At 38.8% G+C, this 20948-nt stretch overlaps 1 protein-coding gene across 1 annotated transcript; it reads left to right on the top strand.

Annotated features, from left to right (window-relative positions):
• Positions 1 to 1763: 1763 nt before the first annotated feature.
• LOC119779995 (protein bicaudal D homolog 2-like) lies at positions 1764 to 20379 on the top strand. The gene is made up of 8 exons (XM_038279881.1): positions 1764 to 2319; positions 8179 to 8391; positions 9546 to 9698; positions 10900 to 11364; positions 13324 to 14316; positions 14407 to 14558; positions 16680 to 16911; positions 19167 to 20379. The coding sequence occupies exons 1-8, from the start codon at positions 2080 to 2082 to the stop codon at positions 19167 to 19169; spliced, it is 2451 nt and encodes an 816-aa protein (XP_038135809.1). The 5' UTR covers positions 1764 to 2079; the 3' UTR covers positions 19170 to 20379.
• Positions 20380 to 20948: the final 569 nt, after the last annotated feature.

The following is a 20948-nucleotide window of genomic DNA, read 5'->3' as shown; positions in this document are numbered from 1 at the left end:
GTGTGTATAATAATACATCGATCTGCTTACCCAAAGTTATGCCCAAAATCTCAAACACTAGGGCAAAGAACACGCCTAAAACGGATGGAACTAAAATTGCTGGAAGTAAAAAAAAAAAAGAAAGAAAACATGAGGTGAAGTGTTTACAGTAGCTAGACACTAAAACATTATGGATACATATACTGTACTTACAATGAAACGGCCTATAGAGAGCCATGGCACATCCCAAACCAAAGCAGATTGAATAAAAGTGGTAATATTTGTCTGAAAATAAACCGAATAAACAGTCAGTCTAGATATTCTCAAAATGAAAAGGTTTGCTTTAACAAGGTGTTATATGACTATTGTAAATAAATGATACATACAATGGTTGTAAAAGTTATTTATAGGATTCCCTTCATTGTCCTGTAAGTGTAAACAGGAACTACATTTAGTAATAAATCCAAATTAGAGATAGGCCAATAGTATAAAGCATGATATCATTTTGTACTAAAACCTTGTGTTAAAGTGTTAACACTGGCTAACAACCAAAGCAAAACCTTTCAGATCAGGTGTACATACCATTTAGCCTCAGCTATAGGTGGGAGAGTTCTCAGGCAGGTACAGCAGCATTAAGACAATCAACATTTGTCTAACAACTTCCTGAAGCCGGTCCAACCACTCAGCCATGGGCTGCCACGAAAGGAAAGTCCCTGATAAGGTTGTTTTGCTTTCACATTTGCTTCCCCATTTTAAAATCTTGAAATCAAAGCCTTTGTGTGCAAATTAAATAATAAAAGATGTGCTTTCTATTTATGTTTACTATAACAAAATACTAACATTAAATACTAACACTAAAAAAGGCTACATATAACTACTACATTATTTTCTGTAAACTCAAAGCTTTACCCGTCCTTTCAAATCCTTAACGTTTTTTAATCCCTCTTACACTGGAAATAATCGAAATCTAGATAAGTTGCAAATGCGCTTAGTTTAGATAAATCTAAACTAAGTGCATTTGTTCTTGGATACAGAAGGTTAAAGGGACATTTTGCAAAGGGAACAAGAAAATTTGCACTTAAAATAAGAAAACATAATTGCATTGTCTTCTTTCAAGTGCATATTATCTAATTATCTTATTTGAAGAAAAAAAAATACTCATTCAATTGGCAAACTATGTCATTTATCTTCTCATATTAAGGGTAAATACACTCTAAGAAATTTCAGCTTATTTCTAGATCGTTTTTCCAGTGTACATATAACTTGATAGACATTTCCATAAAAATGGAAAAAAAAAAAAGAAAGAAAAAAAAAAACAACCCCTGGAATTATTGACATTGTATCTCCACTATACAGCACCAAGAACTGCAGATAGCGCTGTTACAACTCCAATGTCACCGTTTTCTTATGTCTTATCTAGGAGGTGCTCTGCAACGTTGATAAGCGTAATGTAATGTCTAGTTATATTTTCAACCAATATTCAGCAAGTCCCTCAATCTGCATTATTAATGTGTGCAGAGGAACCAGAAAGACAGCGTTAATTCCACGGTAGAAATGTCAAGAACAAGTTTTAGTCTAAATAAACGCCCTACCTGTTTCATGGGCATAGCTGCAGTTCCATTATAAAACCGCTAGATGGCAGTATTGTATTCATATCATGGCTAGTACGGTATCCTGTGGAGGACACGCTAAGCATTCTGGTCGTTGAAGTCAATATCGCAGCTGTGTCAGGCAGTCAAAGTAACATTAGCGTATTCTTCAAAACTACAATTCCCTGTACAGTCACGTAGATTTGAATGCTGTGCGGATAGCTTTTTCCAGTCGATGATCTCAACAGAAGTTTCCTCTGGCCGCCTCATGAAGACACTAGGGAAAGTCACAAAGGACGAAGGAACTCCTCTTTAATTTAAAACTCCTATCGACGTCTATGGCGGACAAATAGCAGGAGCCGCTATAAGCCAGTCAAACCGTGACAATGCGGTTCAAACAAAGAAGGCTGTGATTTGTGGCGTCCCGATCTTTTTTTTTTTTTTTTTCCTCCTGAGCTGAAGCCCAGTCAGGGCTGGGTCCCGTTACGGTTTGAATCGCTGCTTCGCCAAGATGTCCACGGAGGAGCAGGACTATCCCGAGGCGGTGCTGGTGACTGAAGCTGGGCCCCAGTGGCTCCGAGCCGAGGTGGAGCGGCTGTCCCGCGAGCTGCGAGAGACCACGCGCGAAAAGATCCAGGCGGCGGAGTACGGGCTGGCCGTGCTGGAGGAGAAGCAGCAGCTCAAGCAGCGATTCGACGACCTGGAGACGGAATACGAGACGGTCCGACAGGAGCTGGACCAGCTAAAGGAGGTAAGCTGAGGTCAGAGCCACGCAGACGGATCTGTTGAAGCGCTGGCAAACCGTCAGCTGGCTGTGACAGGGACGCGGTGCACATGAGGCTGATTAATATGCTTATTAGGAGGATCCAGTGCACTTAGATAACCACCTAACTTTCCACCAAGGCACAGAAACATGTTTTTGGTCCCTCCCTTGCCCACACTTGCCTTGGAATGTAAAAAGAAGCCCTTTAATTAGATAAACCTTAGTTAGCTTATGGATTTCTGCTGCTTAGTTTGTTGTTTTGTGGTCAAGCTGTAAAAAATATCCTGATTGCGGTAGAAACACAAAAATTTCCTCCAGCTCACTGAAAAGTAAATAAAGAGTCAGATAATATCTCCTAATCGCTTCCCCTTCGGTTGTTTAAACATCTTTAGCTCCTCACTACAGTCAAGATCCTCAATTTACAGCAATTAAAAAACAAATACTTTAAAAAAGAAAAAAAAAGCAATTATTAGAGTAGAGATGTTTGCAAAAATGCTAATGCTAGCAACTAAATCCTATTGAATGGGCTGCAATGCTTGAAAACTAACAGAATACTTTAAAATATTTAACAAACTTTTGAAAATGTTTTTGGAAATGATAAGTTTAAGTAAAAGATGTTTATAGAATGCTCTACCTTGATAATATCATTAAAATCAGAAATTGAATTTGTAATAGAAGAGATATTCAACAAGTGTACTTATGTATTATTAAATCTGCAAATGATCAGATAGATTATTTGCAGTTTACCCTGGTAACTGGATTTTGCAGATTATTTTTTATTAAAAAAATAATAATAAATGTAAAAATAAAAATTAACTAAAAAATATTAAATAATAAAATTATATGTAATAATATATAAAACAATTATTGAAGAATTCCTTTTTTTTTTTTTTTTGCTGATTATTATTTTTTTTTAAAGAAAAGTCCAGTTAGCAAGGAATAATCAATGGATCATTATATATACCTTAAACTAATACCTTTGCTGTGATTTAATGAATTTAGCGTTAATCAGTAAAAAAACTAAAAGAATTTTCGTCGCTGGGAGCAGCCATTTTTGCCCAAATATACTAACACCTCACTCCTGAAATCTTCTGGCAGTGACGTCACGGTGTAGCTTAGTAAACTAGCCCAACCCGCCAGCGGCCAAAATCATTTTTGCCTGTGAGTTTTGTCTAGCCTCGATCAATGCCCCAGGCCCTAGAACTGTGAGCCCAATAACAACTTCAGTTTTTGAAGGATTAAACTTGGGGTTTTTTGTTGAAACGTGAGCAGGAAGAGGCTCTACGCTCATTCATTTTTAAGAAGGACGTATCCGCCGTTTTACCGACAGGCTGTTTGTTTACACTCCCCCACCAGCTTTCTGTCACAGTCAGTTGTGGTCATTGGTCAGAGCGTTGGCCATTCTCCCCACTTTAAAAGCAAAATCAATGGGAACTACTAGACACACCTGCAGTTAAACTGACAATGCCCATGTGCATGGCGGTTCGATGTTGTAATACATAGGGTAAAAGTGAAAAAAAATTAGTTATTTTACCTTTCAGATTCCTGATCCTCCACGGATGGGTTTGTCGTTGGATTGCCAACTTGAAGAGGGGGGATTTGCCATCGACCTTTCAGCCAGAGAAAAAAAACAAACACGTCATATATAGCCAACATGTCGAAGAAGAATGTTTCCAAGATGACTTGGATAATGGCGCGTTGTGACAAACACCAGTTACAGCACTGGGACTTGCTCAACAGCTGATACCGTATTATACAGACTGTTAGAATAAATAACATAAAAAAGTGTATTCTGCTTAAGAGAAATCTAGGGCTAGAAATATTTGGTACAAGCAGTGAAAGCTGAGAAAGTTCTGTCTGTGTGGAGCATAGATGCATCGAGCATAACTGAGCCTTAACACACAAAACACATGCAAAGAAAAAAGCAGCAGGTAGTAAAAACAACTGCAAATTAACATAAGTTGTAAACTAGCTTAGCATATTAAAGATTGGATGATGATTATCAGGTCATAATGCACAAGACCGTTGATGTAAGAAAACAAACAAAAAAAACATACCTTTTCAAGAATAAAAGGTATGTTTTCTGTTGGAGTCTTTTTAAACTCTAAATCTCTCTGAGCATCCCTTTTATGTCTTTGCTACAGGTCTGATGCATGTCATTAATTGACATTTATTTGTGTGTTGGCACCATTTATACATTTGGAGCCTGTATCACTGTGCTGCTCTGTATTTTCAGTTATTGAAGCATTTTTACTTTGCATTGGTTGTGTGTCAGTGGGATAGTTATGTTTGCAGTACATAGTTACAGCACGTTTGCACCCCTCAGCCACTTAACATCACCCATAAAGAAACTGGCGCAAAAACTGCAGCTTCAGATTTGCTGATAGTAATCCACCTAAATTAACTTTAAACTAGATGAACCAGTCAGTAAGCCAAAGACGCAGAATTCTTGTGTTCTCCCATTACCAGCTGGTAAGGTAATGATTTTTTTTTCACTATTAGACTAATAAAAATAAGATGTCTAGAGTGTTTTAATCTGCAAAAGCTAATTAAAAAAATGCTATGATGCATAAATTTGGACCTTGCGGTTCCTACAATTTAAATTAGATTCAGTACTTTGTGTTAAAATACTTAAAAAGAAATAAAATTCAGTGTCAGCAATGTAGAAGTACAGTATACCACCCCATCGCAAACAGAGCTTGACTTTGAATCATACCTTACATTAAAGTAGTGTTATAGGTGGGCATGAACGAAAAATTTATCGTCATCCTGAATTCACTTTAGACCATATGCATATCCTGAAGATATGCCTGGACAGTAATAAATGTTTACTTATTATTTCATTTCAGTAAATTCAGTCTTCCATACAATTAATACATTTAGTTTATACATGATGTTTAATTGCACCGTGCACCATGTTTAGTTGTCTCTTCTCCCAGACTGTTTACATTTGATCACTGTTGCACTTCATGGAATGGAAATGTTCTGAAAGCTGTACCAAATTACATTTCGTTTTGTTTACATTCTATGTACACAAAACAACAATAAAAGTTGTCTAAGTCTAATGCAGCATGAAATGTTTTAGAAGTTGAGAACACGGGTAGGTGGTACAGTCATAAAATAAAAAATAAAACATCTAGAATCGCTGTTTTAGGGCAAATCAATCACATCGTGTTTTAAAAGAGAAGTTGGGTTTCCCCCTCTGATTGTTCTTGGAGCTTCTTCTTGTCAGCAGAGGAACTGCTCCCTGAAGGACTTCCACTTTGGCTTTTTTTAGCTGTTGTACTTGCTAGTTTCTGAATGTTCCTCCACTGCTCACTCCTCTAAATTATTCAGCATAATGGCTGTTTTACTGTCCTACAGCTCATCCGATGGTCTCAGCTGCTCCGCATTGGGAGCATCTCATTGAAGGGCTTCTTACTTACTGTCAGATGCTGAAATGTTTTAGTAATGGAGGAAATCTCAGGTCATAGACGGAGAAACAAAGGTTATTGATAGCAAATATATCTGATGCATTCCTAAAGATCTGATTGAATATCTTTTTCAGCTGAGTCTTAAACGGGAGTAAGAAATTCAGAGATGTGAAATAATGGCGAGTTCGATCCACATGAGGTTATTGAGGTTGCTGATTGCACTTAATCACCCATGGACCTATTGTTGTCAGCACTGCCATGGTGTCTTATGACTCTGACTGTTGATCTTGAGTCATTTATCTGCAGAACCAATCTCAACAGCAAACTGCTGCTTGTTCCACAAATCAAAACTCGTGGTAAAGAGCTGCAGCTCTGAGGATCTGATCAACTTAATCTGTGATTACTTTATTTTTCTAGCAAAAGTAAGAAACGGCTGGATGTACAAATACATCTCAAAGTAGTTCATCCTCAATAGATTTTTTTTTAGTTAACTTGATTTTAAAGAGTGAAACTTGGATATAATTCAGATTGTGTTTAAAAAAAGAAATAGAATAAATTCTTGTATTAATTATACTAAGGGTTGATTTATATAACCAGCGATGAATGTCGCCGTTAACCGCCATTATTTTATCAAGATGCCCTTGACTTTTGATGCTAGTATTCGCACGTTGCATTTATACAGTCTTATATCTAGGGCTGGGCGATAAGTCAATTTTATTGATTACATTTTTTGTTTATCAGGATTAAAATTTTAGAAAATCTGATTTATTTTTTATGTTTTTCAAATAAATGTTCAATTATTTCATTCTTTTTTTCAGATGTTCTTATAACTGATAAACCAAATCATTGTGTGATAACCACTAGCTGCAAACATTTAGTGTTTTATTTTCATTTTTGTTATTAGACATTATTATTTTTATGCATTTGTTTAATTATAATATATTATCTATATATATATATATTTATTAATATATATATTAATTATATATTTATTAATTTATATATTAATTATATATTTAATCAATTGAAGTGAGTAAGAATTTAAGTAAGGTCACATCCCAAAGAGAATGATAGTTTTCCAAACCAATGTCAATTGGCATTCTCTTTTACATTTAAGTGAGAAAAAGAATCAATTAATTGTATTTGGTAAGAAAAATCTCAGACTAAATTTTACAGGCCCCTCAGCCAGCACTATATAAATAAATCAGGGCTGGGTATTTTTGCCATAGTCCTGAATCGATACTCATGTAATTTATTTTTTCCTGTCACATTAAAAACAAAGTGCAAACTTGTAAATCAGACAGTTTAAACTTGGGATGTGAACAAAACTGTCTCATAAGTGCAAACTTGTTTGTGAAAAGTGAAAAAGTGAAGCCTCACTCGAGCAAGCAGTAGTGACACTGCAGACATGCATGAGCTGCATTATCTGCACAAACCATATTTGCAGTGTTGTCTGTAACAACTACAGGGTGTTTGCTGGTCAGCCCCCATTTGTTAATGTCTTCAGTCGACCTATTGGCTATATTTGCTGTTGTCTGGCTTGAAGTCATCTTGAGTGCATCTTTCCTGCTCATTTGAATGTGAACGCGTCACTATAAAACTAATCGATCTCATTCCCTAGACATCGATTTTGCAAAAATGTAAAGGAATCGATTCAAAATTGATTTTTTTTACCCAGTCCTAATATAAATTAGAAAAAGGTTTTTATCACCAACAATCTAATTTGAGATTGGAACGACTGAACATATTCGATTCTAAATTTTGAGAATCAGAATCGAATCAGTTGTTAAACAGATACACAGAGGCCCACATTACTCGCATATTAATGTATCCCAAGTGTTTATTCCTTCTAATATTTATGATTCAAGTTGATAAAAAGCCACATTTTAGCTTCACATTGAAACTAAGTTATATGTCAAACCTATTAAAAACTATATGTCTATTTATTTACTGCTTGTGTCTTGTTGTCAATAAAGTAAATGAAATTGTTGTTTGCCTAGAAATATTACTTGTCAATCATTGCTATAAAGAGAATCAAACAACAAATGAAGATGTGGGTGTTTTTGGTTTCAATTTGGAGCTTCTACAATAATTTTGTATCATCTCCTCTAGGAAAAAGAGAATACTGCATGTTTGCTGTAAATCCACTGATCTGAAACTTCAAAGGACAGCCTAGTACATAAAGAAATGTATGTTGCTCTGTTAAAACAAAACATTTTCAACTGCTTAATTTAATAATAAAAAAAAGAACACAATTTAAACGCATTTAATTTCATTGTTTGGAATGAAGCAATATTTGAAACAAATTAATGTTTTATACTGGTTAAATCTTTCTGAAGTTAAATGAGCATTCAGTTTAAAACAGGGTTTTTTATTTCTTTATTTTTCATGAAAGTTGTTTGTTTTCTTGTTTCCCATGTCGGTGTATCTTTAGGCATTCGGACAGGCATATTCTACCCACAGAAAGGTGGCAGCAGATGGAGAAAGCAGGGAAGAGTCGCTGATCCTGGAGTCTGCCAGTAAAGAGGCTCTGTACCAGCAGAAGGTCCTGGAGCTGCAGAATGACCTCCGACAGGCCAAAGCTTCTCTGTCAAGCGCTCAAGCAGAAAATGATCGCCTGTCAGCCATCGCTCTGGAAATGAGAGAGGTATTTCTCTTTCTTTTAATGTAAATTTAGAATAATTTGGGAATTGGTTATATTTAGATCTTTTTTATATTCTTGAAAATTTAAACTTTAAATTTAAAGTTATTGGTGTTAATCTGAAGTTGAATGATTTTATTGATTGATTAATTGATAAGTTTCCTTTTTCAAATATTGTGATTTTCTCACAGTTTTAGATTGTCATAAAAATACAGAAAAATTAGCGTATTCGTTTTTTTTTTGTTTTTTTTTCTTCAAATATTAATGTGGGGCCGCTTAAAGATGAAAGTTGGACACATTTTTAATGCAATCCTATAGCATCGTCTTCAGTTCTGTTACGTTCACTCAAAGAAGTGGGGTTCCTCTCAGAAAATTCCTGGAGCCACGCCGGGGACTTTGGAGAAATGCCGCCCAACATCTACTAACACTAGGCTTTCTGTGGAGATCAGACACACAATTGTTCATGTTGGTGAGACAAAAATATAATTCCCAGACTTGGTGGAAAGAAGTTTTCTACCTCTTTCTGATTAGACTGACCTGTGCTGCTGTCATTATGCTGGAAGTCTGCCTAACACTGCAAACTGTACATGCAGGGAACATCTCCTCTGACCCCTCGAACCCCTCTAATGACAGACAGCAAAATAGTGAGATTGACAGCAAACCGGCCAGGAATGTGTTGGGGAATGGTTATTTCTTAAATGGGGGGAGACCACCTCTCTGTAAAAACAAAGATTAATCTTTCTTTGTAAATTTATTCAAAGGCATAATGGCGTTTGAAAGGCTTTGGCCCTCAGAGAGCAAAAAAGGATTGAAGGAAGTAATGCCTTTGGCTTTATTTAGCTTCCTGGATTCTGCCTGTCATGTCTATATTCATATGGGTATTTTCAGTTGTTATTGTTAAACAGTAATGTTTCCACTAAGGTTATAGGTGCCTGGAAAGGTCAATTCCAGATTTGTTAAGAAAGAAAAAACCAAGCAGTGTTCCACAGTTGGTGACACAGAGTTAGTCTTCAAGGTGCTGATCATGATTTGACCCAGGATAAGTTAATAGTTGATGATGGAAAGTTGCACTAATAGGTCAGAAATGTTACAGCACTCAATCCATTGTGTGCCTGCAGTAACCTTCAGCCATTCCTGTTCTGTCCTTTTTCTCTTTGCAGAATTCAGAGGTAGCGGAGCTGCAGCGGGCTCAGCTTCGCGATGACATCAGAGAGTATAAGGTTCGGGAGGCCCGACTGCTGCAGGACTACACTGAACTGGAGGAGGAGAACATCTCTCTGCAGAAACAAGTGTCTGTGCTGCGACAGAGCCAGGTGAGGCGGGTGAACAAAGGCCCTAAAAGGTACGATGAACATTTTGTTTATGTATGAAAACGTGGTTCTGTTTCAGCCTCACATAGGGGGTGCTGTGGTAATAAATTACACTGAGCTAAAATTAATCTTATATCAGATTTTTTTTTAATGATACGTATCCATGCTATAGGGTCTTAAATAAGTTAAGAATTACTTTACATAATCTCACAATGACTTTCAGTATTGGTTGTTTCAATTCAATTGGTACCTCCAACAATTGTGCCAGAGAAAAAAAGAAACACCTTTCTGCCATGCTATTACAATCCCCAGACTTATTTCCTCTGGAGCAGGCATCACCAACCTTGGTCCTCGAGGCCAGCTGTCCTGCAGGTTTTAGAGGTTTCCCTGCTTTAGCACAGCTGATTATAATGATTGCAGTAGACCAAAAGCCTGTTAATCAGCTTTCAATTAAAATCAGCTGTGATGGAGCAAGGAAACCTCTAAAACCTGCAGGACAGCGGGACTCGAGGAACAAGGTTGGGGATGCCTGCTCTGGAGAACCTGTGAGAAGAAGAAGAAGAGTATAAAGCCTTTAGGGGAAAAGTCTAGAGATCTGGTCTCAAATTCAAGTGGTCCTAGGCTTTTTACCTTACCTTACCTGATTCAAGTGGCTAAACTTTTCTCGCTCGCATGCAATTAAGGCTCTACAGAGTGTTTTGTAAAAGGCTAATATTGGATTGTTGAAGCAGAGGCTTATCTAAAAGTAGTTGAAAAATGGCTTTCAAAGTTAGAAACCACTGATCTAGTGTAATTCAGTAAATACAGAGTGTCATCCTCTCCGTGTGCACCAGGCTGTTTCATCTAAAGATTAAGCCAATTTTATTAGCATATATTCCTTTATATTGCATTCTTTCCCCCCCACACACTGAATAAATGTATAGAGATTGTAAAGGTTGCATTTTCTAAAGACTTCAAAGTAAAATTATACTGCTACAGTAAAAAACGTGATTGAACAATAAAGCTTAGCTCTGTACTTAGCTTAAAAAACCCAGATAAGTGACTCTCTGTCATTTAGATATAACAGGTTGAAACGCAGAGAAGTTGGAGTAGTTATCTAAAACTATGTAATGCTAGCTTTAATTTTTTCGCATTTTCACATTAGCATAATTTCATTAAGATCATCTCAGCTAAATATCCCTTTTATACTTTAACATGTCTACAGGTGGAGTTTGAAGGTCTAAAGCATGAGATCCGTCGCCTAGAGGAGGATTCCCAGTGTGTCCAAAGCCAGCTGGAGGAAGCCGTGCGTCTGAGAGAAATTGCTGAGCGACAGCTCACAGAGGCTTTAGAAACTATTAAAACAGAACGTGAGCAGAAGGCCACGCTGCGTAAGGAGCTCTCCCACTTCATGACCATTGGGGGGTCTGTGTACAGCAGCTTGCTCAACATCTCCATTGATAACGCGAAACTCCACGACGACCCCTCTGCCGTCCATGAACCTGATAATGACGACCTTATCAGAGGCTTCGAGAATGGCCTGGTCAAGATGGATGACAGCGATGAAGATAACAGAACGTTGGGCAACAAGAGAGGCGAGGCCTTTAAACCAGCACCTAGCTTGGTGGATGATCTGCTCAGTGAGCTCAACATCTCTGAGATACAGAAGCTCAAACAACAGCTTGCTCAGGTGGGAGCTTTGGCGATAGATTGAGAAAATTATTTTAATGGCTTTAATATGCAGCAAGATGGGCGATACATGAGGCATCATGGGCTGTTTGTGGAGCCATTGCTGTTTAAAGGGACACTATGCAACATTTTTCAGTTAATTAATGTGTTCCATAACGTTTTGGATGATTAAATGAGTCATTTCAGGTCGAACAAAGGTATTCTCGGCCGCCCTGGTGGTCTGTGGGGGAAATACTGGACTTGCAACTGCAGGAGCACCGACCCGCACCCACGGGCTCAGAAGTCTCGTGAGAGTCAGTCTTGCTTTACGGCGAGAACTGCTACACGCCCCAGTTAAAAGCATTCTCGTTGCTAGCACAGTGGCAATCTTTGTGCAGTTATGCTACGTTCACGCAGCAAAAGCAGCAAAATCGCGTCTGCTGCTTCCTTTTTGCTGCTTGTACCAGTTAGTTCTGACGCGTGGCTGAAGCAGCTTTGCTGCTCCGGCTGTGTCTGAGGCGCGTTGGGCGGAGCTTCACTATCCTTTCTCTGCCCTGCAGCTATATTTGCTGTGATCAGTGGGAATAAAGTAGTTTTAATATGTGTTTAAGTGAGAAAATACACCTGAAAACGTAATCAGTGCAGTCAGTTCATTCAGATTATTATCCTGCCTTCCATATTTTTTTTCTGTCGGAGCCGCTCAGACCCCCACATACCAGCGGGGCGCCAACAGTATGGATCCCTTCATCAGCAGCGGTTCACCGCGGCAGCTGGTAGGTGTTTTTCATCTAAATAATCCAAACTGCATATTCTGCCGGCAGATTTCTGCATTTTAAGTTAATTTAGGCGTCAATAAACTGTTTAAGAGGAGAGATCATCAGCGCTGTGTCTCTCTCCCTGCGTTAAACGCACCCGACGCGCTGCTTCAGCTGCTCAGACGTGCTGCGCCTGGTGCTCAAAACGCGCCGCGGGACCTTTTGCTGCGCCTTGACGCGCGTCAACCATTGACTTTGCATGTAAACTCGCTGCTTCTGTCGCGCCTGCTACGTCCAGTGTGAACGCAGTGTTAGTCATTCGCTGCTAAGCTCAAAACAACCGCGCCTGGCTTGACGGAGAAACCAGGAGAACAGCTGAGCATATTTACGACAGTGCACTTTTACTTTCGCCCTCTGGAGGGAGCCTCGCTGGAAAATCAACACCGGTTGCAAAGTGTACCTTTAAGGTGGAAGAGAATTGCAAACAGTTACCGTTGTTTCCAGACTAAGCCGCTAATTTTTATCCAGCTGTGAACCATGTGGCTTAAAAGAGGGTGTGGCTTACCTGTGAATTTTTTGCTTACTGCCATGGGGGAAGTCAAAGTTGGAAATGAAAGAATGAGGGGCTAATTTTCATTTAGCAGAAGAACATGCTAGCAGCAGGTACGACAGAGAACAAATGACGCGAATTCACACAAAAAGAATTTTTTGGCGGATCAAGCTGCCGAACTAATTAAGAGACTGGGCTCAACTGAGAGATAGCATCCCTCCTCTGGTGGTGATATGTAGAGCTCCCCCTACAGGTTAGGTGGGAGACAGTATAGTAGATGTCAGTGGCTTATAGCCCCGTGCCGCTTATATATGTACGTTTCCAGTTTGAAAAAAAATGTAGTTGGCACGCTTATAATGTGGTCTATATCTGGGAAATACAGCAGTTTGCTGCTGATTAACAAAGTCTAGCTATTTTTCAAATGATCCTTGTCAGATTTAAGTAGTGTTAAATGTTCTAGCTTAGTGGATTTATTTACAAAGAAATTGTGTTCCAATTCTTGACCATAGCTCAGACATTGTCCTTTACATAATTTATACATAGATAAAGAGCTTACATACAGTAACTCTTCGCTATTGGGGTGGATTCTACTCTGTGATTAAGTATTATTGTATGTTTGTTTTGTGAAAAGAGTAACCCAGTCAGTTTGAAATCTTCATTTTTTGTTGTGTGTTAGGTTGAGCGCGAGAAAGTGGCCCTGATGAATACTTTGCAGGAGAACCAGAAGCAGCTGGAGCAGGCCTACGGCACAGTGTCTGAGCAGAAGGAAACTGTCAACAAGCTGACTGAAAATCTAAGCGCCATGCGTAAACTCCAGGCCAGTAAGGAGCGCCACTCCGCCCTCAACAGCGAGAAAGAAAGGGACAGTCACGATGACGGAGATTATTATGAACTTGACATCAACGGGCCCGAGATTCTGCAGTGTAAGTACACTGTGGCTGTTTCTGAAGCAGGAGAGCTACGGCAGGAACTGAAAACACTGAGGGCGCAGTACGAGGAATGTCGGACCAGGTATGAGGAAGAGCGAGCCCGATTGGAGAGCGATGTCCAAGATTTCAGGTCCAAGTTGTTCTCTTTGGAGAAGATTAGTCAAGCTGATAAAGCGGAGGTGGCCCGTCTGGAGAGGGAGCTCCGTCTGGCTACGGAGGCTGCAGGAGAATCCCTCGGCTGCCTAAATGTTGCTCAGGATGAGCTCATCGCTTTTAGCGAAGAGTTGGCCAATCTCTACAACCATGTGTGCATGTGCAACAATGAGACTCCCAACAGAGTCATGCTCGACTACTACAAAGACGGCAAAGCCAGGGGACAGGAAGGAAAGGAACAGCAGACCGTACTTCTCACCAGTGGGCTGATCAATGAGAACCAAAATGGAAGGTCTGATTCCTGCCACGTTGCAGTTACTGCACCTGCAGCTCCACAACATCGCCCAGAACCCATGAACGTCTATAACCTGGTAGCTATCATCAGGGATCAAATCCGCCACCTGCAGCAGGCTGTGGACCGGACCACAGAGCTGTCCCGCCAGAGGCTGGCCAACCTGGAGCTGAGTGCCGTGGCAGACAAAGACAAAGAGGCCTGCATGGAGGAGATTCTCAAACTGAAGTCACTTCTCAGCACCAAAAGGGAACAAATTGCTACCCTCAGAGCTGTGCTCAAGGCCAACAAACAGGTCAGAGGAGGGTTCTTCACTTTCTATTCATTTTATCTGCATCTTTTGTCATGATTTGCATGAAAGAAAATATCAAATTCATCTCTTTAGACAGCAGAAGTTGCCCTGGCCAACCTCAAAAGTAAATATGACAGCGAGAAGGCCATGGTGACCGAGACGATGATGAAGCTTCGAAATGAACTCAAGGCTCTAAAAGAAGATGCAGCCACTTTCTCCTCTCTTCGAGCCATGTTTGCTACGAGGTAAAATGAGTTTTTACTTATATTTGCATAACTCCACCTGCTTTCATTCTGACCAGCATTAAAAAACAAAACTATGCAAGCAGAGGCACAGGAAAATGTGAAAACCAACAGTGGATTCTGGTCATGCAGAACCACACAGTAGGGGTGGAACGATTCACAAAATCCACGGTTCGGTTCGATTCATGGTTTCTGGTCGCGGTTTTCGGTTCGATTCGATACATGTTGATTGTTACACCGAAATCCCATAAAAAATTATGAAATTAATGAAAAAATCCCCAAAAAAATAATGGATTGTAATTATTTTAAATGATCCACGGAAACCCTGGATCATTTCCGTATGTTTTGCTGCTTTGAATTTAATCATCTGGCGCATGCTCTCTAACATCTCCAAGGGACTCAGAGGGGAGCAGACGAAGCCACAGCGGGGGCTGTAGGCTTTGCTTTGAGCAGCCGGTCTGGAGCGCAGCGGGGCGGAGCGGGGGTTACTGACGGAGTATGTGGGATTTCGGGGTTAGCATGACATGTTGCTGTTAGCATAAACAAAACGTGTTGCACAATGCTTGCACACTGTTCCACAACTTTCTTTCCGCCGTCATCGTAGGTCACTCTAAATGCAAAGCGCTCCCATACAGCAGACCTATAAAGTGCTGCCGGCGCGTCTTCCAACTCCTGTTCTTTCCCACTCGCCAGTCCGAAACAATTCTCCACAACAACTGATTTTTTTCCCTGCTAAGCTGCTTCGCTTCTTTTTCTTCTTGTTTACTACTGGCGGTTGGCTTTGGTCGCAGTACCGCCACCTTCTGCTCTGGAGTGTAATCGCTTCCTCTATGAGAAAAAGGAACAGCGCATGAACCGAACGAAACACACGCGAACCGAACCGAGACAGTCGAACCGAACGATTCTGACGGTTTTCATAAATCGTCCCATCCCTACCACACAGGTACACTTCAATAAATACCTAAATTATTCAAAAGTGAATTAGTTAATGTTTCAGATGTATCTGTTAATATTGATTATTTTGGGTCTGTGGTGAATAAAACCAGATCATGATCTAGGGAAATTAGAAAATTAGAGCAGATTAATAAAATAAAGGCTCAGTTCTTGCCTGCCTATTGTGAGATAGACAGATCACATATCTAGCAGTCAGATGCACCATCCTTTATAAGGATGATTCACCATAAAAACACTTTGATGAAAGAATGTCTGTTTCCAGGGCTCTGTTCATGCACCTTCATGTAAAGTTTATTGGAAGGAAAAACTGGTAGAAAAAAAAAACCTAAATTTGAGCTAAACGCAACCCAGAGAGGATTGTGAAGCAATGCAGAACATGGGCTAAAATTGTGGCATCCCTTATTTGAATACTTTCCTTAATAAGAGACGAAGCCAAACACACCCTATATGAGCTGAGGAGAAAAGAAAACCAGAGAAAAAGAACAAGACTAATGCTTGGTCCCAAGCTCTTTTGCAGATAAAGGTATTTTATTTGGAGAGAGGCAGATTAGTCAGTCTGTGTTATTTTTTTTAAGCTCCACCTTAATGGTTTCTTGTTAAGAAACCATTCAGATATATCTGCAGCTTAAAAATATATAAGGTGCAGCTTAAAAAGATATAACATAAACTGGCTAAAAAGCCCCACCAACATGAAAGTCATAAGATTTGTGACACACTTGCATGTCTATTATCAGCATTTTAATCTTAAAATTAAGATAAAGTCAACCTTAAAAGTAAAGAGAAGTTATTTGTTCTTAGACAGTGCTAATGATGCCAGGTCATTTAGCTTCAATCTCCCAATGATAGGTGTCAAAACATTTTGCTGCCTCTGATTTATGCCTTTTCGTGGTTACAATGACCCACGTGAATTTGAACAGCTTGTCTTTTTAAATATTTTGTTCTACTGTCTATTAAAAAAAACCACAAAGCATTGTGGGAACAGTCTGATGTAATACTGACTCAGCTTCCAGGAAATTCATCCTTCCATCTGGAAAAGTTGTGTTGGGAATAGAATACCAGCTGGGGAGCACATTACGCCACCTACTGGCTGAAATGTTTATCCTTACCACCTTCCTTTTTGTCCCCCTCTCCTTTGGTGTCCTCCACCTCTTGCTTTTTTTTTTCTCCCAGATGCGATGAGTATGTGACCCAGCTAGATGATATGCAGAGGCAGCTGGCTGCAGCGGAGGATGAGAAGAAGACGCTGAACTCCCTGTTACGAATGGCCATTCAGCAGAAACTGGCTTTAACTCAGCGCCTCGAGGATTTAGAGTTCGACCATGAGCAGGCGCGCCGCAGCACTGCCACAGCAGCAGGAGGAAAGGGTAAAACTAAGGGCAAGGGAGCCTCTTCCAGCCACCATGTAAGTCAGATGATGCACTGCAGAACTAATCATAAAATCACACAGCAAAGGAGTTGCTGTTTGCATTTCTGTAGCTTAAGATCTCAGTTCTTTAGTTTAGCCTGCCTAACACTGGGTTCTCGAGTCTTCTGCCGTTATTAGTCATCTTTTGAGTCCATTATTAGATTATACATAACATTATACTCTAATTTTATTGGGAGAACATTAAGCATACATTTAGTAGGTGGGGAAAGACAACAGTTGTTTTAAATTGACACGTGTAAAGTTAATTGAAATATATTCTAATATGCCAATTACCATTATCTTCATATATTGTCCTAAATTAATTTCAGATTTTTGTGTAAAAAAAAAAAAAAAAGAAATACTCTAGCAGTCTGTTAAAGGCCTAAACCAGGGATGTCAAACTGGTTCCAGAAAGGGCCATGTGGCTGCAGGTTTTCTTTCCAACCAAGCAATAGCACACCAGACTCCAGTCATCCTATCAAGTGAGTCCAGTCTTAACTTGATGACTTGATGAGATGACTGGAGTCTGGTGTGCTATTGCTTGGTTGGAAAGAAAACCTGCAGCCACATGGCCCTTTCTGGAACCAGTTTGACATCCCTGGCCAAAACGATCAAATAAAGAGGTCATTTAGAGACATTATTAGCATGTAGAGTAGATGACCTTAAATGGGAGATGTGCTAAAGTCTTTGGTGTTTCCTTAATGAACATGTTTTGAGGCCGAATTTGGCTCCTTAAGAGTATAAAACAGGACATTTCTGTAGCTCAGTAACGTTTCAATCAGAATGAAATGCTGATTAGCCTCAGTATAAAAAGCTTTCCTCTCCAGATACTTCTTTGACCTTACTGACTGGGTGTTTTCTTCGCCCAGTAACAACTTCCACTCCAGAAAGTGTTGTCGGTCATCAATAAGATAGCTCTATTATGATAATTGACTGATTTTTGTGTTGAATTTCTGTTTTTTTAGGCAAAGCAGCAACAATTTAAGTGGCCCAGGGTTATTTTAGCTCCGGTTCTAATTTAATTTTAGGTAAAGTCGTCAGAGGCTATGTTCACGCTGCCGGCTTTAATGCTTATTTCAGAATTTTTTTATTTATTTTTTTGTTAAATCCGATTCTATTGCGTAGTTGTCCACATTTCCTAATATATGCTACTGGTGTGTGATCTCCTGTGTGAACTGCATTTATACAGATTAGCTGCCCCGTATAAGCATTAGAGGATACAATGATGTTACAAGCGAGCATGCTCTGTGTTTATGGAAGTAAACATGGATGGTAATACTGGAGCGCATCTTGCGATCTTTCATGTCTTTCCCAACCTCAGCCAGTGCAATAACAATACAATCTTTTCAAGATGGATGAAATTAAAGCCTGCTCTCCGCATTTTCGTCTGCCATGGTTGTTTTTCCTTCTGCTTCTGCATAGAAAAACACAGAATAGCGACCTTTATTTAGTATTAATGACTTTCAGGTCGGATGAATGTGACCTGGCCGTTCACACACAGGTCGCATTTGAAAAGATCAGATACGCATCGGATTCAGGACCACATAGCCACATCGTTGCCTGGGTCGCAAAAAGTTGGATCTGTGTTCGGACTGTCATGAAAAGATCCAATACAGGTCGCATATGGGCAAAAAAAATCTGATTTGGGTCACTTCAGGCTGCTGTGTGAACCTAACCAGGGTTATTTAGGCAGAATTAGATTGTCATCCCAATTTATTCAGACCAAATATTTGTGTAACTTTATGTTCTGTACTTTAAAACCAGTATAAAATAAACACGCTTCCAGTTAATAATAAAAAGACAGCAAAAGTGTATATATTTCTTAAATTTTCACTCATTTTTGGTTTTCTTGTCAGAATCAGAATCAGGTTTATTGTCATTGTTAGTGAAGGAGTTCACAACTAGGAATTTTTTATGGTACATCGTGCAACATGAAACATATAATATGAAATAGGTACATAAAATTATAAACATCTCTAAAAACACTGGGGTATAAGGCATGCAAAAAATATACTAATATATACACTTAGGATAAAAATATGGATAAATTAAAAAATATATATATAAAAAGTAAAATGTACAAGGTAGTGCAAATAGAGCAGTGTGCAATACAGCAGTGTAAATGGCATGGGCAGGTTATGGAGTCTGACATTGTCTTTCTTTGTATCAGATGCTTATTTTCTTAATGACCTTCATTTAAAGAGCTGCAATACTTACTAAATCCTTGATTATTCTCTCTTTTTTTCTTTCAGTAAACCTATCAAGCCAAGTGACCTTAAAAAAAGAAAGTTGATCAATGTGACTTTTACTATTCACGTGTTCCTGGTTTCTTCTGTGATAAAGCTCCTGGTTATATCAGCTTAACGACCAGAACTCAACCAACAGTATTTAATTTGCCAAGAACTTTGTAAAAGGGTGCCATAACACTTTGTATAGAATTCCTTCACATGACAATGAAGGAAGAAGATTCAACGCATCATCAGTCTTCCGAGGAATTGTACGACTGATGGCTGAGCTAGAGGAAGGACTGGTGCTGATTACTTATCTACTACCACGGCTGAGCACTTTTTATTACTTATCCCTCCTAACAAATGTCTTCCCCTAAATTATGCTGGTATTATTCATTTTTTCTAATAGAAATGTATGCTTTCCTGCCTGTTTCTGTCAGATTTTGAGCCCCCTGAATATATTGTAATCTAATTTATTTTTAGCAGCAAAGTAGAAGTTTATGTTACCTTTTAAATACCGAACCATTTGTCCTGTTGGGTAAAATCCAAACGAGACAAATGAGTTTCTCTAGCCTTTCTTTTTCTGTTGCCTTAGATTGAGGTTTAAATGAAAGCCAGTAACAAAGCAACATCAATCAGCTACCCAGGTATTTTTTGGGGGGGAAATAATGTTACATTATTATGACTCCATTGTTGAATGGATCGTAGATTTTGTTTTGTAGATCTTGGCAGAAATTCTCCGCTTCACCAATTTTCTGCCAACTCATGAATAAGATTGTCATGACTGAGGACCGTTTCAGTGCAAAGTTATTTTAAGATTTATAAGATAAAAAAATAGTATTCAGATTTTATTCGTAAAAAGGTTTATAAGTACTTTTTTAATCCAGGTTTTGTATGTTGTGTTAGGTCATACAGTAACAAGTGCAGTGCCATTGTGTGTATTGTTTGTACAAGTGCAATTTGCAATCCTTGCTGAAGAAAATAGGAGAGTAAATGTTTGTGCTTTGTGAAAGTATTATTTTTGACATGTTTATGTTATGACTGCAATTGTATTTATTTGTGTCTTTTCAGACAACAGGATTTACCTCTTTTGGTCAAAGAGGGAGTAAAAATTTAGCTGCCTGCTTACAAAGTCTAACGGGGTCTTGTTTAAAAAAAAAAAAAAGTACTAGCAAAGATGGTTTCTGTTACTACCTCCAGTTATAACTGGCGAGGAAATAAATCTAACTTTCACACTATATGTTTGTTGTCTGAGGGACTGTCTTTTCCTGTTTTTGATAAGGAAAATCTTTAGCTACTTCTAAACCTTCTCTCTAATATTTCAAATGCACTCCTAAACTAATAATTACTGCAGTTTGAATTTTGTTTTTTTTTTATGTTAAAATCCCAAACACCCATTTTTAGACTTAGACTTAGACTTAGACTTCTTTATTTGTCATTTTGTATGCACAGGGTGCATACAGAACGAAATTGCGTTACATACAGCTTATGAACGTTGCATTGATATTTCAAATGGCACGAGTTATAGATATTTTATATATCTTTATATATATAATATATTTTTATCAGTATTTTATGTCTTAAGCGGAAATGAAAATAACACATAATTGTCAAAATTATGGACAAAAAAAATTCCCCCATTTAACAGTTATGTGGTTTTGGTGGTACATTACATAAAATCATTACCATATATCTGCTTTTTGCAACTTGTCAAACTGCAGATATGTTCACAGGTTATAGATCCTTATGCAAGGCAGTGATTTTCTAAGGTGAAGTATGGTGGTGGAAGTAGATGGATGTTTCAAC

The sequence above is a fragment of the Cyprinodon tularosa genome, unplaced genomic scaffold, assembly GCF_016077235.1.
Source record: "Cyprinodon tularosa strain WSP-4 unplaced genomic scaffold, ASM1607723v1 ctg154, whole genome shotgun sequence".
NCBI classification, from domain to species: Eukaryota; Metazoa; Chordata; class Actinopteri; order Cyprinodontiformes; family Cyprinodontidae; genus Cyprinodon; species Cyprinodon tularosa.
The sequence above is the reverse complement of the archived record's forward strand: the minus strand, read 5'-3'. Positions and strand labels throughout refer to the sequence as shown.

Excerpts from the sequence above, each read along its gene's own strand:
- LOC119779995 (XM_038279881.1), top strand. The coding sequence starts at position 2,080 with ATGTCCACGGAGGAGCAGGACTATCCCGAGGCGGTGCTGGTGACTGAA. Across the intron at positions 11,365-13,323 it reads TCAAACAACAGCTTGCTCAG|GTTGAGCGCGAGAAAGTGGC; the intron begins GTGGGAGCTTTG and ends GTTGTGTGTTAG. Across the intron at positions 14,317-14,406 it reads TGCTCAAGGCCAACAAACAG|ACAGCAGAAGTTGCCCTGGC; the intron begins GTCAGAGGAGGG and ends TCATCTCTTTAG.